Genomic DNA, 19187 nt, shown 5'->3' on the forward strand with positions numbered 1-19187 from the left:
TGTTAGGTTTGGTTAGTTTAGGTTAGGTTAGGTCAGGTTAAGTTAGGTCAGGTTAGGTTAGATTAGTTTAGGTTAGGTTAGGTTAGGTTAGGTTAGGTTAGGATAAGTTAGTATCCATTTTGAGCTGCATTAAAATTTTCCATTTAAATATTTATTTTTGTTGCATATTTTTTCGAATGTTAATTTTTGGACTGAAGTGTTTAGTTGTAAAATGGTAATCCCGTCACTATACCTACTGTTCTTGTGTAACCCGTCACTATACCTACTGTTCTTGTGTAACCCTTCACTATACCTACTGTTCTTGTGTAACACTTCACTATACCTACTGTTCTTGTGTAACCCTTCACTATACCTACTGTTCTTGTGTAACCCGTCACTATACCTACTGTTCTTGTGTAACCCGTCACTATACCTACTGTTCTTGTGTAACCCGTCACTATACCTACTGTTCTTGTGTAACACTTCACTATACCTACTGTTCTTGTGTAACCCTTCACTATACCTACTGTTCTTGTGTAACCCGTCACTATACCTACTGTTCTTGTGTAACCCGTCACTATACCTACTGTTCTTGTGTAACCCGTCACTATACCTACTGTTCTTGTGTAACCCTTCACTATACCTACTGTTCTTGTGTAACCCCTCACTATACCTACTGTTCTTGTGTAACCCTTCACTATACCTACTGTTCTTGTGTAACCCCTCACTATACCTACTGTTCTTGTGTAACCCTTCACTATACCTACTGTTCTTGTGTAACCCTTCACTATACCTACTGTTCTTGTGTAACCCGTCACTATACCTACTGTTCTTGTGTAACCCTTCACTGTACCTACTGTTCTTGTGTAACCCTTCACTATACCTACTGTTCTTGTGTAACCCTTCACTGTACCTACTGTTCTTCTGTAACCCTTCACTATACCTACTGTTCTTGTGTAACCCGTCACTATACCTACTGTTCTTCTGTAAACCCTCACTATACCTACTGTTCTTGAGTAACCCGTCACTATACCTACTGTTCTTGAGTAACCCGTCGCTATACATACTGTTCTTGTGTAACCCTTCACTATACCTACTGTTCTTGTGTAACCCGTCACTATACCTACTGTTCTTGAGTAACCCGTCACTATACCTACTGTTCTTGAGTAACCCGTCACTATACCTACTGTTCTTGTGTAACCCGTCACTATACCTACTGTTCTTGAGTAACCCTTCACTATACCTACTGTTCTTGAGTAACCCATCACTATACCTACTGTTCTTGTGTAACCCTTCACTATACCTACTGTTCTTGTGTAACCCGTCACTATACCTACTGTTCTTGTGTAACACGTCACTATACCTACTGTTCTTGAGTAACCCTTCACTATACCTACTGTTCTTGAGTAACCCTTCACTATACCTACAGGGATGAACAAACTCATCATTAAGAAAATTCCTTCACTCGGAGGCAAGGAGAAGCTGGTGTCTGTTGGGAAAGAAAAAGTGACGCGGGACCGTCGGCTCACCGTAGACGGCTCCCGTCTCACCATCTCCCCCGTCCGGCCGCGAGACGCCGGCACCTTCCTCTGCACGTTCGAGACGGAGGAGCCCGTCCAGCTGCGCCACACGCTGGACGTGCAGATGGCGCCGAGCGTCAGGTCCTTGGCGCCACCCGAGCAGCGGGTCAGCAGGGGCGCCACCGTCACCCTAGAGTGTGAGGCTGAGGGCAACCCGCACCCCGTCATCCGCTGGTCCCGTCAGGAGGGCCCGCTGCCCTCTGGTCAGCGGACGCTACAGGTCAGTCATTCGCGACAGGTCAGTCGTACGCGGCAGGTCAGTCGTACGCGGTAGGTCAGTCGTACGCGGTAGGTCAGTCGTACGCGGTAGGTCAGTCCTAACGCGGCAGGTCAGTCTTACGCGGCAGGTCAGTCTTACGTGGCAGGTCAGTCTTACGCGGCAGGTCAGTGTCACATGGCAGGTCAGTCTTACGCGGCAGGGCAGTCTTACGCGGCAGGTCAGTCTTACGCGGCAGGTCAGTCTTACGCGGCAGGTCAGTCTTACGCGGCAGGTCAGTCTTACGCGGCAGGTCAGTCTTATGCGGCAGGTCAGTCTTACGCGGCAGGTCAGTCTTACGCGGCAGGTCAGTCTTACGCGGCTGGTCAGTCTTACGCGGCAGGTCAGTCTTATGTGGCAGGTCAGTCTTATGTGGCAGGTCAGTCTTATGTGGCAGGTCAGTCTTATGTGGCAGGTCAGTCTTTCTCACTATATCTTCCTTGTTGCCTGCTGAAATTATCAGCCCAGGTGTGTAAATGTGTAACGTAACAGGTGTGTACATGTGTCAGGTGTCTACATGTGAAGCGTACCAGGTGTGTACATGTATCAGGTGAGTACATATGTAGCGTACCAAGTGTGTACATGTGTCAGGTGTCTACATGTGTAGCATACCAGGTGTGTACATGTGTCAGGTGCCTACATGTGTAACATCCAGGTGTGTACATGTGTAGCGTACCAGGTGTGTACATGTGTCAGGTGTTTACGTGTGCAGCGTACCAGGTGTGTACATGTGTTAGGTGTCTACATGTGAAGCGTACCAGGTGTGTACATGTGTCAGGTGTCTACATGTGTAGCGTACCAGGTGTGTACATGTGTCAGGTGTCTACATGTGGAGCGTACCAGGTGTGTACATGTGTCAGGTGTCTACAGGCGTAGCGTACCAGGTGTGTACATGTGTCAGGTGTCTACATGTGAAGCGTACCAGGTGTGTACATGTGTCAGGTGTCTACAGGTGTAGCGTACCAGGTGTGTACATGTGCCAGGTGTCTACATGTGTAGCGCACCAGGTGTCTACATGTGTCAGGTGTCTACAAGTGTAGCATACCAGGTGTCTACATGTGTCAGGTGTCTACATGTGTAGCGTACCAGGTGTGTACATGTGTCAGGTGTCTACAGGTGTAGCATACCAGGTGTGTACATGTGTCAGGTGTCTACATGTGTAGCATACCAGGTGTGTACATGTGTCAGGGGCCTACATGTGTAACATCCAGGTGTGTACATGTGTAGCGTACCAGGTGTGTACATGTGTCAGGTGTTTACGTGTGCAGCGTACCAGGTGTGTACATGTGTCAGGTGTCTATATGTGTAGCGTACCAGGTGTGTACATGTGTCAGGTGTCTACATGTGTAGCGTACCAGGTGTGTACATGTGTCAGGTGTCTACATGTGAAGCGTACCAGGTGTGTACATGTGTCAGGTGTCTACATGTGTAGCGTACCAGGTGTGTACATGTGTCAGGTGTCTACATGTGTAGCGTACCAGGTGTGTACATGTGTCAGGTGTCTACATGTGTAGCGTACCAGGTGTCTACATGTGTAGCGTACCAGGTGTCTACATGTGTCAGGTGTCTACAGGAGTAGCGTACCAGGTGTGTACATGTGTCAGGTGTCTACAGGTGTAGCATACCAGGTGTGTACATGTGTCAGGTGTCTACATGTGTAGCATACCAGGTGTGTACATGTGTCAGGTGCCTACATGTGTAACATCCAGGTGTGTACATGTGTAGCGTACCAGGTGTGTACATGTGTCAGGTGTTTACGTGTGTAGCGTACCAGGTGTGTACATGTGTCAGGTGTCTACATGTGAAGCGTACCAGGTGTGTACATGTGTCAGGTGTCTACAGGTGTAGCGTACCAGGTGTGTACATGTGCCAGGTGTCTACATGTGTAGCGCACCAGGTGTCTACATGTGTCAGGTGTCTACAAGTGTAGCATACCAGGTGTCTACATGTGTCAGGTGTCTACATGTGTAGCGTACCAGGTGTGTACATGTGTCAGGTGTCTACAGGTGTAGCATACCAGGTGTGTACATGTGTCAGGTGTCTACATGTGTAGCATACCAGGTGTGTACATGTGTCAGGGGCCTACATGTGTAACATCCAGGTGTGTACATGTGTAGCGTACCAGGTGTGTACATGTGTCAGGTGTTTACGTGTGCAGCGTACCAGGTGTGTACATGTGTCAGGTGTCTATATGTGTAGCGTACCAGGTGTGTACATGTGTCAGGTGTCTACATGTGTAGCGTACCAGGTGTGTACATGTGTCAGGTGTCTACATGTGAAGCGTACCAGGTGTGTACATGTGTCAGGTGTCTACATGTGTAGCGTACCAGGTGTGTACATGTGTCAGGTGTCTACATGTGTAGCGTACCAGGTGTGTACATGTGTCAGGTGTCTACATGTGTAGCGTACCAGGTGTCTACATGTGTAGCGTACCAGGTGTCTACATGTGTCAGGTGTCTACAGGAGTAGCGTACCAGGTGTGTACATGTGTCAGGTGTCTACAGGTGTAGCATACCAGGTGTGTACATGTGTCAGGTGTCTACATGTGTAGCATACCAGGTGTGTACATGTGTCAGGTGCCTACATGTGTAACATCCAGGTGTGTACATGTGTAGCGTACCAGGTGTGTACATGTGTCAGGTGTTTACGTGTGTAGCGTACCAGGTGTGTACATGTGTCAGGTGTCTACATGTGTAGCGTACCAGGTGTGTACATGTGTCAGGTGTTTACGTGTGTAGCGTACCAGGTGTGTACATGTGTCAGGTGTTTACGTGTGTAGCGTACCAGGTGTGTACATGTGTCAGGTGTCTACATGTGTAGCGTACCAGGTGTGTACATGTGTCAGGTGTCTACGAGTGTAGCGTACCAGGTGTGTACATGTGTCAGGTGTCTACATGTGTAGCGTACCAGGTGTGTACATGTGTCAGGTGTTTACGTGTGTAGCGTACCAGGTGTGTACATGTGTCAGGTGTCTACATGTGTAGCGTACCAGGTGTGTACATGTGTCAGGTGCCTACATGTGTAGCGTACCAGGTGTGTACATGTGTCAGGTGTCTACAGGTGTAGCATACCAGGTGTGTACATGTGTCAGGTGTCTACATGTGAAGCGTACCAGGTGTGTACATGTGTCAGGTGTCTACAGGTGTAGCGTACCAGGTGTGTACATGTGTCAGGTGTCTACAGGTGTAGCGTACCAGGTGTGTACATGTGTACCGCCACAACTGTACTTGAGGTTAGCCACTGCCCGGTCAGCGTTGCAGTATTCATGGTCAGTAATGGTTAATGAGACACTGTTGCACTCCTGCACACGACAGACTTGTTCAATTGTTCGTTGGTAACACATTTATACAATGGTTCTTCTAGGAGAAAACCTCTCGACTATTGCTTTTTTGTGTTATCTCTCACGCTGTTCTTGTGTAAGCCGTCACTCTGCCTACTGTTCTTGTGTAAGCCGTCACTCTGCCTACTGTTCTTGTGTAAGCCGTCACTCTGCCTACTGTTCTTGTGTAAGCCGTCACTCTGCCTACTGTTCTTGTGTAAGCCGTCACTCTGCCTACTGTTCTTGTGTAAGCCGTCACTCTGCCTACTGTTCTTGTGTAAGCCGTCACTCTGCCTACTGTTCTTGTGTAAGCCGTCACTCTGCCTACTGTTCTTGTGTAAGCCGTCACTCTGCCTACTGTTCTTGTGTAAGCCGTCACTCTGCCTACTGTTCTTGTGTAACCCGTCACTCTGCCTACTGTTCTTGTGTAAGCCGTCACTCTGCCTACTGTTCTTGTGTAAGCCGTCACTCTGCCTACTGTTCTTGTGTAAGCCGTCACTCTGCCTACTGTTCTTGTGTAAGCCGTCACTCTGCCTACTGTTCTTGTGTAAGCCGTCACTCTGCCTACTGTTCTTGTGTAAGCCGTCACTCTGCCTACTGTTCTTGTGTAACCCGTCACTCTGCCTACTGTTCTTGTGTAAGCCGTCACTCTGCCTACTGTTCTTGTGTAAGCCGTCACTCTGCCTACTGTTCTTGTGTAAGCCGTCACTCTGCCTACTGTTCTTGTGTAAGCCGTCACTCTGCCTACTGTTCTTGTGTAAGCCGTCACTCTGCCTACTGTTCTTGTGTAAGCCGTCACTCTACCTACTGTTCTTGTGTAACCCGTCACTCTGCCTACTGTTCTTGTGTAACCCGTCACTCTGCCTACTGTTCTTGTGTAACCCGTCACTCTGCCTACTGTTCTTGTGTAACCCGTCACTCTGCCTACTGTTCTTGTGTAACCCGTCACTCTGCCTACTGTTCTTGTGTAACCCGTCACTCTACCTACTGTTCTTGTGTAACCCGTCACTCTACCTACTGTTCTTGAGTAACCGGTCACTCTGCCTCCTGCAGGGCCGGAGCCTCACGCTGACGGAGGTGGATCGTCACGCCGAGGGGACGTACCTCTGCAGCGCCGACAACGGCATCGGGGAGGCCGCCTCCGCCGCCATGACCCTGACCGTCGAGTACCCACCAGAGGTCACCACTGACAAGGTCAGACCCTGAGGCATCTCTGCCACCTTACCGGGCAATACTGTCTTATCTGCGGGCTCAACCACTTGGGCTGGACGGTAGAGCGACGGTTTAGCTTCATGCAGATCGGCGTTCAATCCCCCGACCGTCCACAAGTGGTTGGAAGCATTTTCATCCCTCTTTCCCATCTCAAAGCTTTATCCTGACCCTTTCCAAGTGGTATATAGTCGTAATGGCTTGGCGCTTTCCCTGATTTTCTTCCTCTTCAGCACTGGTTTAGCGACCTCAAACAACCTTTGACCTTGCTAGTCTTAAATACTATTCCTTATCCGTAATTATTTCTGCCCGAAACGCTATGCGTGTTAGTGACTTTGCATGAAAGGGAACATTCCACTTTTATTAAATCTCATCAACCCATTGTACCTTCATGCAAAGAAAAATTATTATTATTATCAACCCGTTGTGATGCAGACGAGGAGTCACAATAACGTGGCTGTTGACCAGACCACACACTAGAAGGTGAAGGGACGACGACGTTTCGGTCCGTCCTGGACCATTCTCAAGTCGATCGATTTGAGAATGGTCCAGGACGACTTGAGAATGGTCCAGAACGACTTGAGAATGGTCCAGAACGACTTGAGAATGGTCCAGAACGACTTGAGAATGGTCCAGAACGACTTGAGAATGGTCCAGGACGACTTGAGAATGGTCAAGGACGACTTGAGAATGGTCCAGGACGACTTGAGAATGGTCCAAGACGGACCGAAACGTCGTCGTCCCTTCATCTTCTAGTGTGTGGTCTGGTCAACAGCACTATTTACTGTGGGAGAATTGCCCTGTGAGATTTATATTTATTTAATTTATATGAATTTATATAGAATTTATATATTACGTTAATTTGTATGAATTTATATTTTACGTTAATTTATATTTTTCGATAGTAAATTGTATGATGAAGTTTACTGTATTTCTAAAAATTATCACAAATCACTTTCGTCACACAATATGGGGGATTTATTGTATACATATATGTAGTCAATCAAAATTATTAATTAGCAGACATTCACTACAGTATTAAACTACATATGTTAGTAATTATAATTGGGAAGCCTTATCTTTTTGTAGGTTAGGCCTAGTCCACCAGTTATGAACAAGGATGATAATACCAAATAATTCTTGTGGTGGAGGCTGGTGTCAACACCAGGTACTGGTGTCAACACCAGGTACTGGTGTCAACACCAGGTACTGGTGTCAACACCAGGTACTGGTGTCAACACCAGGTACTGGTGTCAACACCAGGTACTGGTGTCAACACCAGGTACTGGTGTCAACACCAGGTACTGGTGAACCAAGTAACTAGTCTTCATCCTTTGCCATTATTTCTGTCAAAGGGCACTTGCAAATAATAGCATTAATCCTGTATATATGACAGCTGTTGACCAGACCACACACTAGAAGGTGAAGGGAAGACGACGTTTCGGTCCGTCCTGGACCATTCTCAAGTCGTTATGGACCATTCTCAAGTCGTTCTGGACCATTCTCATGTCGTCCTGGACCATTCTCAAGTCGTCCTGGACCATTCTCAAGTCGTTCTGGCCCATTCTCAAGTCGTCCTGGACCATTCTCAAGTCGTTCTGGCCCATTCTCAAGTCGTTCTGGACCATTCTCAAGACAATCGACTTGAGAATGGTCCAGGACGGACCGAAACGTCGTCGTCCCTTCACCTTCTAGTGTGTGGTCTGGTCAACATGCTTCAGCCCCGTTATTGTGACTCCTCGCCTGCATATATGACAGCTATATCCAGATGTCAAGAAGTGGTAGAAATGTCACCATTTACTTTATTTTGGTACTAATAATCAAGTTAGTTCAAGTGAAATGTTTTTATGGTGTTTAAAAGTTCAATTTTGCTGTATTAAGAATGTTCCCCCAAAAATTAGCTGGTGAAATTAATAGCGTTTTCTATTGACGGAAAATTTAACTTCCGTCTTCTATGAGTGAATTTATTTTTTCAACTTAACTTAACATCAATATTATCTGCCTATTGTATTGAATATTAGTAATATACACTGCTGTCTGCGGAAGTGTGTTAGACATCTCGAGCAGAAGATTGAAACATATAATCGTCTTGTATGTCTACAGTTCTGTTCTTGTATATAATAAATATAATTAATATTAAATATAATTAAAAAATATTACAAATAAATATAATAAAGCACTAAGTAAATAAAGCTATATGTACTTAGAACCTGTAAAACATTCCATCAGAATTATGTCTCTTCAAATGGTATTAAGCTCGCTATTACATCTTTTTTCATGTTTATAACAAACATGTAGTTGGGGTAACAGTCATAGTTGTCAGGGTTGTGGACCCTGACAACCTCAGCAAGACCCTGACAACCTCACCAAGACCCTGACAACCTCAGCAAGACCCTGATAACCTCAGCAAGACCCTGACAACCTCACCAAGACCCTGACAACCTCACCAAGACCCTGACAACCTCACCAAGACCCTGACAACCTCTCCAAGACCCTGACAACCTCTCCAAGACCCTGACAACTTAAGCAAGACCCTGACAACCTCAGCAAGACCCTGACAACCTCTCCAAGACCCTGACAACTTCAGCAAGACCCTGACAACCTCAGCAAGACCCTGACAACCTCTCCAAGACCCTGACAACCTCAGCAAGACCCTGACAACCTCAGCAAGACCCTGACAACCTCTCCAAGACCCTGACAACTTCAGCAAGACCCTGACAACCTCAGCAAGACCCTGACAACCTCTCCAAGACCCTGACAACCTCTCCAAGACCCTGACAACCTCACCAAGACCCTGACAACCTCAGCAAGACCCTGACAACCTCAGCAAGACCCTGAAAACCTCACCTAGACCCTGACAACCTCACCAAGACCCTGACAACCTCACGAAGACCCTGCCAACCTCTCCAAGACCCTGACAACTTCACCAAGACCCTGACAACCTCTCCAAGACCCTGACAACCTCACCAAGACCCTGACAACCTCACTAAGACCCAAACAACCTCACCAAGACCCTGACAACCTCACCAAGACCCTGACAACCTCACCAAGACCCTGACAACCTCTCCAAGACTCTGACAACCTCTCCAAAACCCTGACAACCTCACCAAGACCCTGACAACCTCACCAAGACCCTGACAACCTCACCAAGACCCTGACAACCTCACCAAGACCCTGACAACCTCAGCATGACCCTGACAACCTCACCTAGACCCTGACAACCTCACCAAGACCCTGACAACCTCACCAAGACCCTGACAACCTCACCTAGACCCTGACAACCTCACCTAGACCCTGACAACCTCACCAAGACCCTGACAACCTCAGCAAGACCCTGACAACCTCACCAAGACCCTGACAACCTCTCCAAGACCCTGACAACCTCTCCAAGACCCTGACAACCTCACCTAGACCCTGACAACCTCACGAAGACCCTGACAACCTCACCAAGACCCTGACAACCTCACCAAGACCCTGACAACCTCACCAAGACCCTGACAACCTCACCTAGACCCTGACAACCTCACCAAGACCCTGACAACCTCTCCAAGACCCTGACAACCTCACCTAGACCCTGACAACCTCACGAAGACCCTGACAACCTCACCAAGACCCTGACAACCTCACCAAGACCCTGACAACCTCACCAAGACCCTGACAACCTCACCTAGACCCTGACAACCTCACCAAGACCCTGACAACCTCACGAAGACCCTGCCAACCTCTCCAAGACCCTGACAACTTCACCAAGACCCTGACAACCTCTCCAAGACCCTGACAACCTCACCAAGACCCTGACAACCTCACTAAGACCCAAACAACCTCACCAAGACCCTGACAACCTCACCAAGACCCTGACAACCTCACCAAGACCCTGACAACCTCTCCAAGACTCTGACAACCTCTCCAAGACCCTGACAACCTCACCAAGACCCTGACAACCTCACCAAGACCCTGACAACCTCACCAAGACCCTGACAACCTCACCAAGACCCTGACAACCTCAGCATGACCCTGACAACCTCACCTAGACCCTGACAACCTCACCAAGACCCTGACAACCTCACCAAGACCCTGACAACCTCACCTAGACCCTGACAACCTCACCTAGACCCTGACAACCTCACCAAGACCCTGACAACCTCAGCAAGACCCTGACAACCTCACCAAGACCCTGACAACCTCTCCAAGACCCTGACAACCTCTCCAAGACCCTGACAACCTCACCTAGACCCTGACAACCTCACGAAGACCCTGACAACCTCACCAAGACCCTGACAACCTCACCAAGACCCTGACAACCTCACCAAGACCCTGACAACCTCACCTAGACCCTGACAACCTCACCAAGACCCTGACAACCTCTCCAAGACCCTGACAACTTCACGAAGACCCTGACAACCTCACCTAGACCCTGACAACCTCTCCAAGACCCTGACAACCTCACCTAGACCCTGACAACCTCACCAAGACCCTGACAACCTCACCAAGACCCTGACAACCTCAGCATGACCCTGACAACCTCACCTAGACCCTGACAACCTCACCAAGACCCTGACAACCTCACCAAGACCCTGACAACCTCACCTAGACCCTGACAACCTCACCTAGACCCTGACAACCTCTCCAAGACCCTGACAACCTCACCAAGACCCTGACAACCTCACCAAGACCCTGACAACCTCACCAAGACCCTGACAACCTCACCAAGACCCTGACAACCTCAGCATGACCCTGACAACCTCACCTAGACCCTGACAACCTCACCAAGACCCTGACAACCTCACCAAGACCCTGACAACCTCACCTAGACCCTGACAACCTCACCTAGACCCTGACAACCTCACCAAGACCCTGACAACCTCAGCAAGACCCTGACAACCTCACCAAGACCCTGACAACCTCTCCAAGACCCTGACAACCTCTCCAAGACCCTGACAACCTCACCTAGACCCTGACAACCTCACGAAGACCCTGACAACCTCACCAAGACCCTGACAACCTCACCAAGACCCTGACAACCTCACCAAGACCCTGACAACCTCACCTAGACCCTGACAACCTCACCAAGACCCTGACAACCTCTCCAAGACCCTGACAACTTCACCAAGACCCTGACAACCTCACCTAGACCCTGACAACCTCTCCAAGACCCTGACAACCTCACCTAGACCCTGACAACCTCTCCAAGACCCTGACAACCTCACCAAGACCCTGACAACCTCACCAAGACCCTGACAACCTCACCAAGACCCTGACAACCTCACCAAGACCCTGACAACCTCACCTAGACCCTGACAACCTCTCCAAGACTCTGACAACCTCACCTAGACCCTGACAACCTCACCTAGACCCTGACAACCTCTCCAAGACTCTGACAACCTCTCCAAGACCCTGACAACCTCACCAAGACCCTGACAACCTCACCAAGACCCTGACAACCTCACCAAGACCCTGACAACCTCACCAAGACCCTGACAACCTCACCTAGACCCTGACAACCTCTCCAAGACCCTGACAACCTCGCCAAGACCCTGACAACCTCACCTAGACCCTGACAACCTCACCTAGACCCTGACAACCTCACCTAGACCCTGACAACCTCTCCAAGACCCTGACAACCTCTCCAAGACCCTGACAACTTCACCAAGACCCTGACAACCTCATCAAGACCCTGACAACCCTACCTAGACCCTGACAACCTTACCTAGACCCTGACAACCTCACCAAGACCCTGACAACCTCGCCTAGACCCTTAGAACCTCACCAAGACCCTGACAACCTCACCTAGACCCTGACAACCTCATCTAGACCCTGACAACCTCACCTAGACCCTGACAACCTCACCTAGACCCTGACAACCTCTCCAAGACCCTGACAACCTCACCAAGACCCTGACAACTTCACTAAGACCCTGACAACCTCATCAAAACCCTGACAACCCCTCCAAGACCCTGACAACCTCACCTAGACCCTGACAACCTCACGAAGAAGACCCTGTCTCCAAGCCTCAGTGTTGACCCCTCGCCCACAGCAAGAGATTCACTAATCTTGAACCAGAACCATTGATTTATGCCAGATAATAACTCTTTTTCTCCCTCTCAGGGGATCGTACGGACGGGAGCCGGTGATCGGGTCGAACTGGCGTGTGTGGTGACGGGTCAACCAGTCCCGGACGTGTTCTGGACACGTGACGGTCACCCGCTCTCTCCAAACAACGTCGACACCAAATTCTACCTTGTGGGACGCCACAACCGCTCCCAGGACGGGCCCAGCGGTCACCTGAGCCCCGCCCCGGGCCCCATTAGTGTCCCCCTGGCCCCGCCTGGCTCCACAGGTGCCCATGTAACCCACGGCGCCACCACACATACCCAGCACCTCCCCCACGCTGCCCACAGACACATTCTCACTATTGACCGTGTCTCTGAGAAGGACTTTGGCGCCTACGTGTGTGTCGCAAGGAACAGTCACGGGCATGCGGACGCCGTCATACAGATGACAGGTGTGTGTGTGTGTGTGCGCGTGACAGGTATCTTGTCAAGGTGACAGGGGGGGCTTTTCACTGTGACAGGTGTGAGGTACAGTAAAATATTGACGGTGTTGACATGGAGACGGTATTCCGCTTCTGCCTCTCTCGTAACTGTCTATAATGTTCACTACTCACTGTACTCACCTCTATAAACGCAAATTCCTTGGCATTCTCATCGACCACAAGCTGAATTTCCAGGGACACATTCTAAATATATCAAAAAAAGTTTCAAAAACTGTTGGCATTCTTTCTAAGATCAGATATTATGTACCTCGCCCTGCCCTGGTGACTCTCTATTACTCCCTTATCTATCCATATCTCAACTATGGTATTTGTGCTTGGGGCTCTACTACCCAAAATCACTTACGTCCTCTAATTACCCAACACAAAGCTGCTATTAGGACAATATCCAACTCTGGCCCCAGACATCACTCGGTACCCCTACTCAAATCTCTGAATATGTTAGATATTAAGTCACTGCACATTCTCTCATGTGTATTATACATATATAAAACGCTGAACTGTAATGCCAATCCTGACCTCCAAAGCTTCATAGAAGGTTGTAACAGAACCCATGAGCACCACACCAGAAATAAATACAGTTTTGATATTCCAAGAGTGCGACTTAATCAAACTAGAAATGCTCTACAAATCAAGGGACCCAGAATGTGGAATGACCTTCCCAACCATGTTAAAGACTGTACCTCTCTCAACCAGTTTAAGATAAAAACGAAGCTATACCTAATAAATTCCCTGTAACCTACCTCACCCCTCTGTTGTCAACCCATGTCTGTTTTCTTAAACGACGCTGTTTGTCGACCTAATTGTATTTGTGCTGCTTTTTCAGCCATGTTCCCCACTTTTTATCTCTATTTTTAAGATTTAGTCATTAATGTTTTTCATGCCCGAAACGCTTTGCGTAATAGTGGCTTTAGGCATTGTATGTACTAGCTCTATCTATAAATCCATCAATCTTTGTAAAATCTCTTGTATGTATGTACCTTACCTAAATAAACATTATTATTATTATTATTATTATTATTATTATTATTATTATTATTATTATTATTATTATAATGCTCACTACTCACTGTACTCACCTAACCTAACCTTAATGATGTTTTTCTAAGTGTGAGTTCTATTATATGAACAGTTGGTCTGCTCCGTAGTCTAGTGGTCTGCCAGCACTGTCTGCTCCCCATTCACCGCCGTCCCGTGATCTGTCACAACGCCCAAACCTCCCTAGAGACGCACCAACCCGCCTCACCCACCTAACCTAAGCGGCCGAGGCATAGTAAACGGAGTTTTGGAAGCCGGTACAGTTATCATAGGACGCTGTATGTGATACGTTGGGGGCTGTAACGGTACACAGTGACGCATTGAGAGGGCAGGATCATTCGCCACTGTGGGATTTGTTTGTAAACAAACATCCACGTGCGTTCTGTTGTTATCAACACCCACCCACGTGGGCTGTGTTGTTTGTCAACACCAACCCACGTGCGCTGTGTTGTTTGTAAACACCCACCCACGTGGGCTGTGTTGTTTGTCAACACCCACCCACGTGCGCTGTGTTGTTTGTAAACACCCACCCACGTGCGCTGTGTTGTTTGTAAACACCCACCCCACGTGGGCTGTGTTGTTGTCAACACACACCCACGTGTGTTGTGGTGTTGTCAACACCCACCCACGTACGTTCTGTTGTTGTCAACACCCACCCCACGTGGGCTGTGTTGTTTTGTAAACACCCACCCCACGTGGGCTGTGTTGTTGTCAACACACACCCACGTGCGTTCTGTTGTTGTCAACACCCACCCACGTGGGCTGTGGTGTTGTCAACACCCACCCACGTGCGTACTGTTGTTTGTAAACACCCACCCCACGTGGGCTGTGTTGTTTGTCAACACCCACCCACGTGCGCTGTGTCGAGCCACGTGATTGGCTGGAGTGAGAGGGGAAGCTCACGAACTTGTAGTTGGTCACTGTCTGTGGGTCTGTCTCCGGGGGAGGGGGGGGGGATGACTTAAACTAATAGAGGGTGGGGGGGGGATGACTTAAACTAATAGAGGGTGGGGGGGGATGACTTAAACTAATAGAGGGTGGGGGGGATGACTTAAACTAATAGAGGGTGGGGGGGGGGGATGACTTAAACTAATAGAGGGTGGGGGGGATGACTTTAACTAATAGAGGGTGGGGGGGGGATGACTTAAACTAATAGAGGGTGGGGGGGATGACTTAAACTAATAGAGGGTGGGGGGGGATGACTTAAACTAATAGAGGGTGGGGGGGGGATGACTTAAACTAATAGAGGGTGGGGGGGGATGACTTAAACTAATAGAGGGTGGGGGGGATGACTTAAACTAATAGAGGGTGGGGGGGGGATGACTTAAACTAATAGAGGGAGGTAACCTAAACTAATAGAGGGTGGGGGGGGGATGACTTGAACTAATAGAGGGAGGTGACCTAAACTAATAGAGGGTGGGGGGGGATGACTTGAACTAATAGAGGGAGGTAACCTAAACTAATAGAGGGTGGGGGGGGATGACTTGAACTAATAGAGGGAGGTAACCTAAACTAATAGAGGGTGGGGGGGGGATGACTTGAACTAATAGAGGGAGGTGACCTAAACTAATAGAGGGTGGGGGGGATGACTTGATCTAATAGAGGGAGGTAACCTAAACTAATAGAGGGTGGGGGGGATGACTTGAACTAATAGAGGGAGGTAACCTAAACTAATAGAGGGTGGGGGGGGATGACTTGAACTAATAGAGAGAGGTAACCTAAACTAATAGAGGGTGGGCGGGGATGACTTGAACTAATAGAGGGAGGTAACCTAAACTAATAGAGGGTGGGGGGGATGACTTGAACTAATAGAGGGAGGTAACCTAAACTAATAGAGGGTGGGGGGGGATGACTTGAACTAATAGAGGGAGGTAACCTAAACTAATAGAGGGTGGGGGGGGATGACTTGAACTAATAGAGGGAGGTGACCTAAACTAATAGAGGGTGGGGGGGGATGACTTGAACTAATAGAGGGAGGTAACCTAAACTAATAGAGGGTGGGGGGGGATGACTTGAACTAATAGAGGGAGGTAACCTAAACTAATAGAGGGTGGGGGGGGGGATGACTTGAACTAATAGAGGGAGGTGACCTACACTAATAGAGGGTGGGGGGGGGATGACTTGAACTAATAGAGGGAGGTGACCTACACTAATAGAGGGTGGGGGGGGATGACTTGAACTAATAGAGGGAGGTGACCTACACTAATAGAGGGTGGGGGGGGGATGACTTGAACTAATAGAGGGAGGTGACCTACACTAATAGAGGGTGGGGGGGGGATGACTTGAACTAATAGAGGGAGGTAACCTAAACTAATAGAGGGTGGGGGGGGGATGACTTGAACTAATAGAGGGAGGTAACCTAAACTAATAGAGGGTGGGGGGGGGATGACTTGAACTAATAGAGGGAGGTAACCTAAACTAATAGAGGGTGGGGGGGGGATGACTTGAACTAATAGAGGGAGGTGACCTACACTAATAGAGGGTGGGGGGGGGGGGTAATAATGTAGGGTCCAAATTATTTCTCTCCCGCTCGGGAATATAACCCGGGATCCGGGTTATAGGCGAGTTATAGGCGCTCGACGACGAGTTATAGGCACTCAACAACGAGTTATAGGCGCTCATCTACGAGTTATAGGAGCTCAACCACTAGTTATGGGCACTCAACGAAGAGTTATAGGCGCTCATCTACGAGTTATAGGAGCTCAACCACTAGTTATGGGCACTCAACGAAGAGTTATAGGCGCTCAACGAAGAGTTATAGGTGCTCAACGACGAAGTATAGGCGCTCAACGACGAGTTATAGGCGCTCAACGATGTGTTATAGGCGCTCAACGATGTGTTATAGGTGCTCAAGGACGAGTTATAGGTGCTCAACGAAGTGCTATAGGCGCTCAACGACGAGTTATAGGCGCTCAACGATGTGTTATAGGCGCTCAACGATGTGTTATAGGCGCTCAACGATGTGTTATAGGCGCTCAAGGACGAGTTATAGGCGCTCAAGGACGAGTTATAGGCGCTCAACGACGAGTTATAGGCGCTCAACGACGAGTTATAGGCGCTCAACGACGAGTTATAGGCGCTCAACGACGAGTTATAGGCGCTCAACGACGAGTTATAGGCGCTCAGGCACGAGTTATAGGCGCTCAACGACGAGTTATAGGCGCTCACCCAACAGTTATAGGCGCTCACTTAGGAGTAATGGGTGACAACAACTAGTCGTTGAGCACCTATAACACGTCGTTGACCGCCTATAACTCCTAAATGGGGGCTCTCATCCCCAAATAGGAACTAAGATTTAATGTTCATGATTATTGCTTATCGTTTGATTATAATTATATTTGATTTAAATTATGGTAAAATAACGACTGTTGTTTCGTCGTGTTGTTAATAAAGACATTATTGGCGCTCTCGTTTTTCCTCAAGACTGCAAAAGCCACCCACCTCTCACTGCTCCAGGACTCCTAAAGCCACCTCTCACTGCTCCAGGACTCCTAAAGCCACCTCTCACTGCTCCAGGACTCTTAAAGCCACCTCTCACTGCTCCAGGACTCCTAAAGCCACCTCTCACTGCTCCAGGACTCCTAAAGCCACCTCTCACTGCTCCAGGACTCCTAAAGCCACCTCTCACTGCTCCAGGACTCCTAAAGCCACCTCTCACTGCTCCAGGACTCTTAAAGCCACCTCTCACTGCTCCAGGACTCTTAAAGCCACCTTTCACTGCTCCAGGACTCTTAAAGCCACCTCTCACTGCTCCAGGACTACTAAAGCCACCTCTCACTGCTCCAGGACTCCTAAAGCCACCTCTCACTGCTCCAGGACTCCTAAAGCCACCTCTCACTGCTCCAGGACTACTAAAGCCACCTCTCACTGCTCCAGGACTCCTAAAGCCACCTCTCACTGCTCCAGGACTCCTAAAGCCACCTCTCACTGCTCCAGGACTCATAAAGCCACCTCTCACTGCTCCAGGACTCCTAAAGCCACCTCTCACAGCCCCAGGACTCTTAAAGCCACCTCTCACTGCTCCAGGACTCTTATTGCCACCTCTCACTGCTCCAGGACTCTTAAAGCCACCTCTCACTGCTCCAGGACTCTTAAAGCCACCTCTCACTGCTCCAGGACTTTTAAAGCCACCTCTCACTGCTCCAGGACTTTTAAAGCCACCTCTCACTGCTCCAGGACTCTTAAAGCCACCTCTCACTGCTCCAGGACTCTTAAAGCCACCTCTTACTGCCCCAGGACTCCTAAAGCCACCTCTCACTGCTCCAGGACTCCTAAAGCAACCTCTCACTGCTCCAGGACTCCTAAAGCCACCTCTCACTGCTCCAGGACTCCTAAAGCCACCTCTCACTGCTCCAGGACTCTTAAAGCCACCTCTTACTGCCCCAGGACTCCTAAAGCCACCTCTCACTACCCCAGGACTCTTAAAGCCACCTCTCACTGCTCCAGGACTCCTAAAGCCACCTCTCACTGCTCCAGGACTCCTAAAGCCACCTCTCACTGCTCCAGGACTCCTAAAGCCACCTCTCACTGCTCCAGGACTCTTAAAGCCACCTCTCACAGCCCCAGGACTCTTAAAGCCACCTCTCACTGCTCCAGGACTCTTAAAGCCACCTCTCACTGCTCCAGGACTCTTAAAGCCACCTCTCACTGCTCCAGGACTCTTAAAGCCACCTCTCACTACCCCAGGACTTCTAAAGCCACCTCTCACTGTCCCAGGACTCTTAAAGCCACCTCTCACTGCTCCAGGACTCCTAAAGCCACCTCTCACTACCCCAGGACTCCTAAAGCCACCTCTCACTGCTCCAGGACTCCTAAAGCCACCTCTCACTGCTCCAGGACTCGTAAAGCCACCTCTCACTGCCCCAGGACTCCTAAAGCCACCTCTCACTGCCCCAGGACTCCTAAAGCCACCTCTCACTACCCCAGGACTCCTAAAGCCACCTCTCACTGCTCCAGGACTCCTAAGGCCACCTCTCACTGCTCCATCACTCCTAAAGCCACCTCTCACTGCTCCAGGACTCCTAAAGCCACTTCTCACTGTCCCAGGACTCCTAAAGCCACCTCTCACTACCCCAGGACTCTTAAAGCCACCTCTCACAGCCCCAGGAATCTTAAAGCCACCTCTCACTGCTCCAGGACTCTTAAAGCCACCTCTCACTGCTCCAGGACTCTTAAAGCCACCTCTCACTGCTCCAGGACTCTTAAAGCCACCTCTCACTACCCCAGGACTTCTAAAGCCACCTCTCACTGTCCCAG

General features: G+C 49.2%; 1 protein-coding gene across 1 annotated transcript in view; it reads left to right on the forward strand.

Annotated features, from left to right (window-relative positions):
- LOC123772915 (protein amalgam) overlaps positions 1 to 19187 on the forward strand; it is a 307767-nt gene that overhangs the window by 264948 nt on the left and 23632 nt on the right. Inside the window, exons 3-5 of the mRNA XM_069323221.1 lie at positions 1409 to 1779; positions 6188 to 6328; positions 12449 to 12845. Coding sequence (XP_069179322.1) covers positions 1409 to 1779; positions 6188 to 6328; positions 12449 to 12845 — 909 coding nt within the window. The remainder of the gene's footprint in view (positions 1 to 1408; positions 1780 to 6187; positions 6329 to 12448; positions 12846 to 19187) is intronic.

This window comes from Procambarus clarkii, chromosome 12, assembly GCF_040958095.1.
Source record: "Procambarus clarkii isolate CNS0578487 chromosome 12, FALCON_Pclarkii_2.0, whole genome shotgun sequence".
NCBI lineage: Eukaryota > Metazoa > Arthropoda > Malacostraca > Decapoda > Cambaridae > Procambarus > Procambarus clarkii.